Source organism: Athene noctua, chromosome 13 (assembly GCF_965140245.1).
Source record: "Athene noctua chromosome 13, bAthNoc1.hap1.1, whole genome shotgun sequence".
Classification (NCBI taxonomy): domain Eukaryota; kingdom Metazoa; phylum Chordata; class Aves; order Strigiformes; family Strigidae; genus Athene; species Athene noctua.
The window spans coordinates 12,610,252-12,623,266 of record NC_134049.1 but is presented as its reverse complement, the minus strand read 5'-3'; the positions used below and the strand labels follow the sequence as shown (position 1 = coordinate 12,623,266).

Below are 13,015 nucleotides of genomic sequence, written 5' to 3'. Positions count from 1 at the left end.
GTATTCAGGCTCCCAGCCGCAGCAGGAAGCACCTACATACCTTGGAAACTCTGTCCCTAAATCACTTGGCCCTGGGGAGGCAAGAAGCCTGTGACTGAGCAGAAAACCAAACCCTGCTCCAACCACCATCCTCAGAACATGATGTAACACCAAGTGGGCTCCTTTTACTGGTCCAGGTCCAAGTACGGACTGATCCCACATGACAAGTTACCCTATGAGATTTCAGAAAGCAGCTAAGTATCTCAGTAGGGCTCTGATTTCCTAGCATAGTCCCAGCTTGAAATGTTCCAGAAACAGCTGGAAGAACTTCCATATTGTTAAGCCCTAACTAGCACCAGGACTGCTTTGTTCATCCAAAAGACCTTCAGCTCTGGGTACTTGTATGGAGAGACCGAGAGGTCAGCATCGTGATTCCACTTCAGGTCTCTGATGCTGTCTAGGTTTTTATTTTATTCAATTGCTCTTCAACACAAAATGCACAAATCCCTTCTCCCACCAAAGTCTTCTCTTTATAGAGCCAGGCTGTGCTTGCTCTTTTTCCTTCTGTCTCTGGCCTGGCACTCTTCGCTGTAGAATAGCTGAACTCAGCAGGCTCCTCCAGCCCTTCCAAAACAGTCTGGTGGTCACAGCTCTCATCCGGGAAGGGAGAGCCATGCATTTGCACACCCTCAGCTCTGACAAGACCTCAGGACCAATTCTGCATGCTCTAATCCCTGTGTTACTATGCAGGTGGTGGACCAGGCCACCTACAAATGTTTGAATGAATTCAGTGTTGTTCAAATGAGTTCAGTATGGGTTGACACACTCCCTGAATGAGCCACCTGAGATTTGGGTGTTTAAGGTGTGCCTTAGACATCCCTGGATCACACCAGAGGTTGAGCATCCTACCTTCCACCCACCTTCCCCACCTAGGACAGTTCTGATGTCAAGGGAGTTCAGCTTTAGGTACTGATGTCCCATTTTCTGGCCCCAAATGAAAGGAGAATCTGCTTTATAGAAGTTGATTTAAAACATTCTGTCAGAATCAGTGTCCAAAAACAACCCGAGCTGGAAGAGCCAGTATTCAGGCAGTCTATACATGGCTCTCTGTCTTTAGGATACAAAGTTGAATGCTTAAGAAAACACAACTGTCCTCTACTATCAACTGGAAATGAAACAGAGGAATTGTGATGGGTCTGAAAACATGTCACCTGGCTCACAGGTAATGGAAACTGTTCTTTATAAAAGGGAAAATAATTTCAGCCCAAAAGGGACACTGCGGGGCTCAAACATCCCACTGGGGCTAAGGATCTTCGATTGGTTTTCACCTTTGCCTTGTGTCCCACCGGCTTGGGGAGCTCCCATTTTGTTGTACGTATAGTGGCATCACTGTGCATCATCTGAGGGACTTTTCCTGTCTGTAGGATCTCAATCAGCGTTGACTTTCCCTGTCGTGGAGGACCAATGATGATCATCTTCATTAGCTTACACTTTTCTGCTTTGCGCAGCTGTGCTCGTAAATACGCCAGCACTGTTTTAGGGCCTATAGGGGAAATTGAACAGGCTTTATCTGTGGTTAGCAGTTACAAATGTACATATGTACAGCAGGACTGCACAAAACCTACTGCTGCAGACGCATCAGTTGAATTAATATTTTCCCTGCAGTTTCACTGTGGGCTGAGACAATCCGGAGAATAAACAAAGAAACCTCTAGTGGACAAACCTGAGACAGAGACCCCAGACAAAAGGTCACTGCTCTGAGACTCTACAATGGAGCACTGTAAGAAGAAACAAATGCTGTGGCTCGTATGCTTCAGAAGCTCAAAGGAAACATAAAATACTAATTTAGTATTGGAAAATACTCATTTTTTCCTTCTACTTTTATGTTTCCAGTTAAAATTAGATTTAGGCTTCAACAGCATGCTGGAGAAGGAATAATTCCTAATAACTTTGTTCCCACAGGATTTTCTTATTAAAACACACAAAAAAGAAGACAGTATTGTAATAGATCCAAAAACCTAACAGTTTACAATAAAGTCACTTCAATGTGACTGACTGCTGATCCTAAACACTTCAGCCTTTAAAAAGACTGCCTAAATACCCGAAAACATACATATTCAGGAAGCAAGCCATGGAATTTATCTGCCATGCATTCTGCAAATGAAATATTGCATTTATAAGTAATTGTTTTAACATGTGATCTATCTTAAATTGATCATATAGCCAGAGCTTAGCACCGATTATCAAATTTGCAAATATGCATAGGAGGCTTCCCTATGCAATTCCAGTTAACCACAACACGGGTTTGGGCACACACTGTCTGTTCCTGTTCAGGACCATTAAAAGGAAGTGATTTTCGTTATAAGTTCAGTCAATTTATTAAAGAACACACAGGATCAGCCTTACCCTCTTTTCTGATCTCTGCAGGAACGTTACTGATATTTAGTTCCTCGATATCCAGCTGCCAGAGATTAGCCAGCTGTCCAAGTTCTGGAGGAAGCTCTCGGATACCAGGGTTACTGTACAAAAACAAATAAATCTACCAACAACCAGGCTTTGTGTGTAAGTAGCTGCTCTCACGGACTCTCAGATTACACTATTCTCTCCTTGCAGAAATCTTCCATTAACATTTTAATAAGACTACTCAGCACTTTAATAGTAATTTCCATCCTAAAAATGATGTATAACCTCAATTTATCCTCTGAGGCAGACAAATGTAATCATCTTTACTGGATAGTTGAGGAAATAAAGGCAAAAATGATGAGTTATTGACTCTAATGCTATAGAAGCTGACAGCAAGAAGCCAGAATGAACTAGAGGCACATTAGATTCCCAGGCTTGTGTTCAAAGCATTAGATCATCTTCCCTAATTCAAAAGGCCAGCCTTCTGCTTATCTAAAGCAAATGATGGACACAGTTCTAGTAAGGGGCTGACTAGTTCAAGTTTTTTGACTTCAAAAGCACTGGATATCTGGGGTGGGGCTCCACGAAAGACTGGTCACTAAAACAACATGGAAATAATACTGCATAGCTTTTCCAGGACATGGACTTACTTTCCTAAATAAAGTTCTGTTAAACCTTTCAGAAGGCAAACGGACTGTGGGACAGAGTCCAGCTGATTGTCATTCAGATAAAGGACTTCCAGAGAATCACTCAGAAATGATGGAAACTCCAAAAAAGGACCTGGAACAAGACAGGAAATAAATTGCACCTTTAAAACATAACAGACACCAAGGCTCTCAACCAAGAACCTTCACCTTAACTTTGCAGGCAGGACATGAGGTCATGTTCCTTGGCAGGAAACACCATGAAGCAACAGCAGAAAAGCAAATGGCCTGCAATGGTGATCAAACATCAATGTTCACATCTCAATTTTTTAAAATCGTGATGATGCATGTGTTTGAGGACAACATTATCCACGACTTCTGGGGTGCTGAAGGAGGAACTCTAGGTCTTCCAAGACAACTACACATCAGAGGATGAGTGGCATTTTATTTCTTGTTGTTGAATAGCTGGTAATACCTTGCAAACTGCCCCTATTCCAGCCTAACAAGCTGGCAGTGAAAGGGCATACTAAGGGTGGTTCTCAACATGTTTTTTCCATGTTGCCTGAGAAAAGCCAGAAGTTGGGCAGAACTTACATTCAGGCCCCCATGTTGTATCCTGGAGCAACTTATGGTGGATCAAAGTCAGTAACAACAGAGAAGAAAACCCAAATTGCAGCTGACAGACTGCAAATCAATGCTGCCTCTAAAACACCGCTTGCATTTGCCCCTCTGTTCTGTTTTAGACTGCAAGGTCTCAGAGCACTTCAGACTTCCTACATGTCTGAGCAGCAACTAGCGTATGTGGGGAACAACCCAATCAATAATAGCAACAACTGCATGGCTGAGTTGCTGCTGCTGGAGAGGTTCAAACAAAGGGAAATTCAGCTGGTTCCAAAGAGCATCATTTTGCTCCACAAATTACTCCAGGGATAGCGGCATGAAAAGCTGCCATGAATTGTGCTGCTGTCTTAAGAGTGTCACATGTATCTACCAAGAAGCATCCTGAAGTCAAGGAAAACTAGGCCACACAGGGACAAGAAGATTCTGAGTCTCTGATTATGAAAGTACAACCAGCACCATCTGCTGCCTCCACAGTCAATAAAAGCAACTCCCTGAGATGCGAGACACACCCTTCCTCAAGGATAGGACAGTTGCACTTCCACCAAGATCTGCTTCCTTTACAGAGAAGCCTTGAGGAATTGTAACTAGACTTAGCTGAAAAAGAGGAAAAAAAAAGAAAATGGAAGAGGTCTTCTCAGGAGAAAATTCCCCAGTCCTAATATTAATAGCATTTCTAGCCGAGCTGTGATCAGAAAAAGAGTAAGATAGAGTCCTACTGTCTGCAGGGGTGTTTTATATACGTGACAGGACTGTCTGGTGTGGGCAGGCTGTCACAGTCCACCTTTGAGTTTTCAAATAAAAAAAATCATCGTTAGGATTATTTTAGGAGAACAGCAGGCTTATTCATGGACTCAATTCACTTCCTTTCTGGCTCATCGCTGAACTTACTTTTCATTGTTCCTCTTCAGCATGTACCTAGGCACAGACAGATTTAGTCCCTCTTGGACACGTAGAAGCAAACAGCTAAAATAGCAGTAATACTCTGAATTCACCAAAGAGTCCCAGGTGGAAAGGAGTGTACTATATTGGAAGCAAGCTCGAGGTGTTTATGAATTGTAATTATTTATTCATGAGTTATTTATGATTTCTCTGGCTTGAGCTCAAATTTTCTTTTAAAGAACTGTAGAAAACTTAAAACAAATCCCATCTTGAAAATATATTTTTGGATGAGTAAATGCTACCAGCACCACATATGTGTGCAAGAAGTTATTCTGAGATTTATTAATCAAGTATATGAGCATCCATAAATTATTCTCTTTATATAATCTAGACTTAAGTAAATAGCTTTGTTGGTAAAATTATATGAAAACCTGCCCCCCACCTCGTGAGGAGACTTCTGTGAGCAGCTGATGTACTCCAGCTTCTGTTTTCTCTCAATGTTCTTTAAATTCTTGGCCACATCCTCTAGTCTCACCAAGCTATACTTGGCAGAGGAACAGAGAGAAAAAGATGAGCTGGCTTTGCTCTGTCTCTGTGGCTATTCAACTGTGGCACCAGCCAGGTAGGCTACTCCATGCCCTCCTGCAACCTGAGGCAACCTCAGGCAGTTTAAAGTGGCACCAGGGTTTTATGTGCCAAGGCTTTTCAAATGGTACTAATGCAGAGTCCACTCCCTCCTTTATGTAGGGGGGTTATGCTGGGTTTACAGCATGTAGAAATTTCCATTAGGACAGCAATTCCCTTTTATAGCTGGTTTTAGCTGCTTTTGCCCGCTGCTCCTGCCCTTCTCTCCCCATTGGGAAATGCGGCTGTAGCACTTCACAGAGTAGTTCTGAGGATATGTCAAGACTCCACAGATTCACAAGATTTAGACTCCTTTTCCAATTCTTCCGTGCTCAGGATTTCACCAGTGTCAGAGCACTTCTATTTCCATTTCCCATTTGCAAAACAATGCAGACAGATCCTTTCTCCTCTTTAGGGTGCACGTATAGGACTTGCTAGAAAGCAGCCTCTACTTCCACAGACAGAAAAATGAGGTAGGATTAGCCTTCCCTGGAGGTCCAGGTAGAGCCTCTGCCCCCCAGATGAGCAGACTGGAGCAGACTACAGCTATGGCTGTATTGGGTGCATTTAACAATTTTACCTATTCATACTGACCTGAGATCATGCACCATTTCCAGGGGAACTGAGGAAAGCATTTGCTGCAGGAGGGCCTCCCCCTCTTGCGAGCAGCTGAGGGCTGCTTGGATGTGCGTCATGAAGACGCCAGCTCTATTCCAGTCTGCGATTTGCAAAGAATGCTTTAGAGCAAGCTATTCTTCAGGCAGCCGAGAACAAGAAAGCTCTCCAAGGGCTTTAAAATAAAACAAACAAACAAAAAGAAATGCTGATGAATCCCACAGAGAGCAGGAAGCAGGGCAAATATCTTCACATATTCCTTTGTTCTCTCTGGGATTTCACGTGCACTAATCCACAACGTCTCCTCTGCTCTGCCCCAAACTGTGGGTGCAAATCACAAAGACGAGGGAAAACACGCAATTTTCAAATTCAGCAACAGAAACAATCCTAGGAGTAATAAGACTAATTATGGTTAATTTCCCTTCAACATACCAGTTAGTATTCTGTCCAAATAGAATAACCTTCATGAAAAGAATAAAAGCTCAGTGAAAGAAACAGGTTTCATTCATTCTTCATCTTTCTATATTGATGGTACCAACCAGCTACACCATTTCTTTAGAAACATTTTATCTAAACATATTTCCTGTTAATTTAATGCTGTTGCACTTTAAATTGCGGATGAATTTACACTGATTTCCCTCCAGCCAAACCCCACAGATTCCTGCTGCTTCACAGCTCACCTGGCATCTCAGCACTCGCTTCCCCATGTTTGTGCTGCTGTGTATCTTACCTGCCTCTGGGCCACAGCGCACCCTGCTCTTCGTGGTGAAAAAGGGAATCCGCTTTGTTTTAAATCCCTCGTCACTCCTGTGAGCCAAACAAAATGGTGACATGTGGAGAAAAAAAGATCTCGGATGCAGCAGTTGAGAACTGTGGTGCAGAGTCTGGCCCCACTCTAGGCTGTGGGATTCACAGCACAGCTTTTATGGGTTCCTGTCTGCTTTTGAGAGATGGGATTGAAATCTGCTGTGCAATCACAGAGTTAGACTCCACCAACACTCGTCCAGGCCCAATGGTTTTCTTCTGGCAAATTAACAGAGCTCTGCAATGCAATGCTTTCAGCTCCCAGGGTGAGAGCACTTGACCCCCGGCTTTACGGGTGTCAAGGTTAAGTAGGCTGTCAAACAGCAAATTGAACAACCTTCATGAGAAGCGGTGGAGAACCAACCTGCTGCCATTCTCTGCTCTTACCACAGAGTCTCTGACAACATGACCCAATAACATGACTCTGGAAATGCAGAGACATTCAAAAAACCAGTAATTTTTCTTTTGCAACTGACACAGCAACTCATAAGGACCATCCAGAAGATTTGCTGGAGAGGCACCCAAATGAGAAGATATGACACATTCAGTGCAGTTCTGGAGAAGATAAGGGACCTTTAACTCTCTATTGTAAACACCTCTATTGTAATTTCTAAATAGAAGAACATCACTCTTTTATGGGATGACCTTATTAACGTCAGTCTTCTCTATGAACTTGCAGCTGGTTACACTTCCATTGAAAAATCAAAGATTTTTCATTTTTTCCAAAACAATACTCCCACGCTAACTACAAACTGCAGTCCAGCCAGATGGTTTATGGTTAAGATATGCTCCCCACAAACTAGTATTTGTAGTGATGAACCACACACTGGGTTAAAGAAATTTCTACTTGCTCTGAAATTAAACTGCCATTATCAGTAATCCATCCACTTAATAAATGATATAGCGTGCTAATCAGTAAAGGATAATTCATCACTGTCACAGACACACAATATACTTAGAGACATGGTATGTGGATATCAATGCCTTCTATGCAGGTAATTAATTCACTACTGACACCCTTTGTATTACAGGAGGGATTGGGTTTGCTGTTATTTCTTCAGCTTTTGTTTTGTCAGACAAAATTTGAAAGAAACACTTACTTTCCAAGTTGGTTTTTTGAAAGATCCAGTGATTTAAGTTGTTTGCAGTTCCACTTATCTTGTGAAGGCAATGTAACTAACTGATTTCCCAGCAGCTTCAGGGACACCAAAGCCTAAAAGAGGAATAGCCTAGAGTTAAAAGACAGAGTTCATCAAGCACACTGAAAGAAGTTTTTTAGCATGGCTATTAAATAACAGAAACATGAAGAAAGTACATCTTATTCATCAGAACATCCTGTCCGTGCTGCCTAGCATGCAAACATTTCCTTCTTGTCTCCAGCAAGTATATTTTCTGCACGAAGCACCACCACTATTAGTTCTGGGAGATTATTAGTCTACTTGCTGACAGATGCAATTGGAAACAACCCATACAAGAGGACATTTTACTTTCAGTGAGGAAACCTTTCCAAATGGAAAAGAACAGTATGATTTACTTACACAGTATGCCACATATGGATGAGAAGTCTTATATGTGTGTGAAAACTAGTGTCAGAGTGGGCTTACACCTGTTGTGCATGCATAAAATCAATGTGCAAAATGTGAACTATTTCACATGAGGAAAGTTTTTAATTGCTTTGTTATTATATGTCTATTAAAATGGACAAGATTTATATTAACTTTTGGAGATTTATACAAGTTATCTATCTACTTTTTTTTCCCTCACACCAGAGCCAGAAATTTTAAAAACAAGAAGTGAAGCTGATTAACACCATGCAGTTAACACCATACAGATAGGACTCAGCTGTGAATACCATGAATAAGGTTAAACATGAGCTCTCCTTTAAATTTAACTGAAATATAAAAGAAACAATGCAGTTCCCATTCAGATTTGTAAGGTTTATGCTCTTCCATCTGCTCTTAAAAATAACGTCAAGGCTCAAATGATCATTTTAATTTGTTTGAAAATTCAGTTTTCCACTGAAAAACAGTCTTCTGTGTAGTTTCCAACCAGGTTTATTCTGCAAGTCCCCCCATGAAAACTGAGATAAGGAGAATTCCAGCTGAATTATCTCATCCCACAAGTGCAGCAGTATTAATGAATTATACCTCATGGAAATCATGTTTTACCAGCAGAGACTTCAGCTTCAAGTGCGTTAAATATTTTATGTGCTCCACATAATGTAAAAGGTTTATGCCCCTTTTCATCAATCAAGATTAACAATGTCTCACAAAGCCAGGCTGTTGGCCTTCCTCCCCTTTTCTCAGATTGGAAAAATATGAGGTATCCATGTGACATAAACGATGCACAACCAGCAGTTGTTGGAATGGCAATTATCACGCAAAACGCTCCCTCTAGTGATAAAAGAGGGGCAGCACTGGGCCTCGGTGAGACTTGGGGAAGGTGAAGTAAATATACAACTGCAGATACGTGGAGTGAACCACTGGAGGAAAGGGTTGAAAACCCATGCAAACTATAAAATCCTCCCCGCCATAGCTTGACAGCCAATGCTTTTATCATCATTAGCCTTCCACTGGCTCGAACCTCCTGTTGGAAGGAAGACCCAGTCCTCCCTTGGCGCTTGGTGTCGAGCTCTCTCCAAGGATCAGCATGGGGGCTGTTCAATGACAATGCTTCAGACTTCTCCCCCGAAATATCCCTGGGCAGCAGGCAGGAGGAAAGGGAAGCTACACGTTCCAGAATTAGCACAAACTTTGTTCTGTGTGGTCTAGCTGGGGTGCTTAATTTTCAGTCAACTGTATCCACGTTACATATCCCCCACAAATGCTGACAAAGGCCACTCTCCAGGAGATCTGAAAGCCTGGTGAGATTATATGCAATGCTTATGTGCCTGCTCCACAGGGGGAAAATTAGTGACTTTCAACTGGCTGTGGATCTTCATGACTCTAATTCTGGAGATCACTAGTCCTTGTTTTGCAACTGTCTCTTCTCTCTCATCTCTAACTTCTCCATTTCTGCTCCCTTTCAGGAAGAGAATGGGTGCCTCCAGAAGTGAGACAATGGCAGCAGCAGCCATTTTCCTTCAAACCTACTGCCAAAAGCATGCAAAAAGGGCTCTGGTGTGGTAGATTATCCAGAAGGAAGTAACTGCAGTATCCAGATTAGGCTGCCTCGGTCAGCTCATGATGTGGAAAAACTGACCATAGTCTTACCTAAATACTACCACCCAGAGAGGGTCAGAGCTCTCCAAGAGTCCAGAGACTAGTCTAGAGAACTAAGACATTGCTTAGAGAATGTACGGTTGGTTCTTTTAGAAGGCAACAGACAGGAAAGCTGAGAAGATCTCTGCTTCTCTTAACACCACATTTCTAGTATATACATCATATTAGTGACTGTGAGCTGGTCCTAGTCTTAAAACCCCCCCACAAACCAAGCAAAGGCCAGTGATAATCTAGATGTCCTACCAGCCTAGGTCAGAGACATGCTTTCAAGTCACAGACCTCCTCTGCTTTCAGCTTTTCCCAGGGAGAAGACAGTTCACTGTTGTTCCTACATAACAATGTAGAACATACACTGTATGTTATATGTAGCAACACGTTACTGCCCATTTCTTCCCCTTCCCACATCTACTTCAGGACAGGTAGAAGTGTGAGTGCAGCCCTATTCACTGACACAAACTCTACAACCAAGAAGAAGCTCAAGCCAGGGCTGATCTAGTCATGGCCTTTCACATTCTATTTGCTCACCACACTCTAGTCCTTGGGCGACTGAAAATACCTGCTGTTAATTTCTTTTATGAAGGTAAGGCTGAAGTGATATGGATAAGAACTGGCACTATTTAAGGCAGTCAAAGCTTGCTAACTTTGAAGACAGACTATCAGCAGCGATTGCACTGAAGTCTTCTCTGATGCCCTGTACTGGTGCTTTCACATCCCTCTGCAGCCTCTGAGCAGCGGCGTCCAAAGAAATATGCCCTAGAAGCACCATCTAGTGTTTAATATCTGTCATGGTAACTCCCACCCACTGGGCTTATTTTTAATGCATTCAGAATAAACGAGTTTTAGAGACAATAGTCCATAGGATTCGTTCTAATTCAGGAGAAACGCCAATTGAAAACAAATGGTTACCAGAAAGCAAAGCCAAATCTGCAGAGATCATTGAAAACAACTGAGGGAGCAAACAACCCTCAGAATTCTTCTTCCAGGAAGGTGCAAGAGGCACCTTTGCAGCAGACTTCTGAGATCCACTGGACATGGATATGAACCATCACTTCTGCATCCTTCCTGTAGAGGCCAGCAGTGAAAATCATGAAACATCTGCACAAAGATTTACCTCTGTTTCCATGGCCCTGAGTTTCACAATCTGGAAGGGAAGCTTGGAAGAAACCCCCAAGTTCTGCTTGGTTTTATGTCGAAACCATGTGAAGCCACAAATTCTGAAGAATTTCGAAGTAAAACTATGGATCTCTGATGTCCACTGGCAAGAATTATTTAATCTACAAGCTTAAAGATGAGAGAGGCTGACTAGCATTATTTAGGGCATGCTATTTTCAGCACAGAAAGACTAATCCTTAATTACACAACACTGGTGTGCCAGACTCAGAAAAAACACAACTATTTGTGAGCACATTTGAGTACATCTATATTTCAATGGTTGGATCTTGCAGTTACAATGCAGTGGTTGTCTTCCAAACTGCACTCCCAAAATCGAAAACCACAGACATCCAAACAGTTCTCAGAAGACTTGTGTCAAAAGCCAGATACCATATCACAGTGGACGAGAGCCTGAATGTCTATCAGGGGGTTACAGGCTGCTCAGAGGCTCTGAGCAATTGCTGTGTTCATCAGCTCAAAACAGCAAGTAGTCTTCTATCTTAACTTGGCAGCCACTGCTGTGACTTCGAGGTAATAAGAGAAGTAATGTGAAGTAGGAAAAAAAGACACTTACTTCAAGCTGGAAGAGTCCTGGTGGAACTTCTTTTAGTGAGTTCTCAGAAAAGTCCACTTCTCTGAGGTGATTTTTCCAGAAAATAGTCAACGCGTCAGGTAGGAATTCCAGTGAGTTTCTAGATGCTTTACAACATTTCTGGAACACATAAAAGCAAAACCACCCATAGAGTAGTAATCATCTCTTTAAATAATGAGGTAGGTCAGCTGTCACACGTTTAAGGCATTAATAAATTGATTCTAGGTGATGACTAGATAATTTGATCTAGATAAACTATTGTGCATTCAGGCACATAGGATTTGCTGAGGAGATGCACTCACTTAACTGACGGGCAAATTCTTTGGTGGGCAAGAAGTATTTTGAAAGTTCTTTTGAAAATTATCCCCATTTGCTTTTCAACCATAACCAAACACTTCACAAAAGTATACAGTTCCGCTATCCCTGTAATAACGAGGAATTAAATCACAGTGATGGGTAGGTATAGATGCCCTATATAGCCATGGGTTTGGGCAAAGTTAACTTTGAATGAAGGATGAGTGTTCTGTAAAATGATCCTAACAATACTTCTGCTCATATGAACTACAGAGAAAACAAATACATCCATATAAGACATGTTTCTAGAAGTCTTCCACCAATGCCATCAACACGGTGAGAACAGGGTAAAACCTCAGAAAGACTTGATCTGAGACCCATAAACTGAATCAGGCAGGGGCACTTCTACAGAAACAGAACAGCCTTTTAGCCTAAGATGTCTGACAGCTTTTTAAGCATCACAATATAATTTTTGCATTGTTTCAACAGCTTTTTCAGCCTCTGACTCTGTCAGAGCAGTTTGACTTACCAAGGGGCAGGCCCAGGGATCTGGAAACACTTTCAGCTGATTTCTGGAAACATTCAGTATGTTTAGGGACTTGAAGCAGTATAGAAAAACCGTTGGAAGTTCCACCAACCTGTTGTCAGAGACGTCAAACTCCTGCAGCTTCCTTAAACCAATCCAATTAGTTGCTAGAAAACACGAAACATTGTGGACTTGGTGTAAACATACTTGCTAGATAAGAGTCAAAGGACTTCTTGAGTGCTAAAAACCAACCAGGGCTTTTCAAGTAGTTTAGACAAAGGATTGAGAGACATAAAGCATCTCTAGCTAATCTTGTCTTGAAGTCATTATTGTAACAGTTTGGGGTTCTCCCTTACAGATCAGGCCTTGAAATGTAAACATAACACTGGACTGTACGTACTGTTTTCCTCGTCAAATAATTTCTCCATATAGTTTTTGGAAGCGATGAGTTTCTTAAGGTTTTTAAGATGTAGGAATCCAGAAGGGAGAGTAGAAAGCCTGTTGCTGGATACATCAACCTCAAGTAACCTGTGAGTAGAGAAGATAGTCAGGCATCAATAAAATGCTAGCAAAGACCTCTGTTGCCACAGATTTTTATTTTACCAGGACAGCTTTAGATGTGAATGAAAGCAGCTCTCACAAGGAAAAGCAAAAACCCCAT

General features: G+C 42.0%; 1 protein-coding gene across 3 annotated transcripts in view; it reads right to left on the bottom strand.

The window, feature by feature from the left end:
- The window catches only part of LRRK1 (leucine rich repeat kinase 1), an 81,476-nt gene that overhangs the window by 32,788 nt on the left and 35,673 nt on the right, over positions 1-13,015 (bottom strand). For all 3 annotated transcript variants that reach the window (XM_074917384.1, XM_074917387.1, XM_074917385.1), the window contains 8 exons: positions 12,755-12,882; positions 12,358-12,521; positions 11,517-11,654; positions 7,670-7,782; positions 6,496-6,572; positions 3,033-3,162; positions 2,386-2,498; positions 1,308-1,522 (listed from right to left, as the gene is read on the bottom strand). In XM_074917384.1, coding sequence (XP_074773485.1) covers positions 1,308-1,522; positions 2,386-2,498; positions 3,033-3,162; positions 6,496-6,572; positions 7,670-7,782; positions 11,517-11,654; positions 12,358-12,521; positions 12,755-12,882 — 1,078 coding nt within the window. The remainder of the gene's footprint in view (positions 1-1,307; positions 1,523-2,385; positions 2,499-3,032; positions 3,163-6,495; positions 6,573-7,669; positions 7,783-11,516; positions 11,655-12,357; positions 12,522-12,754; positions 12,883-13,015) is intronic.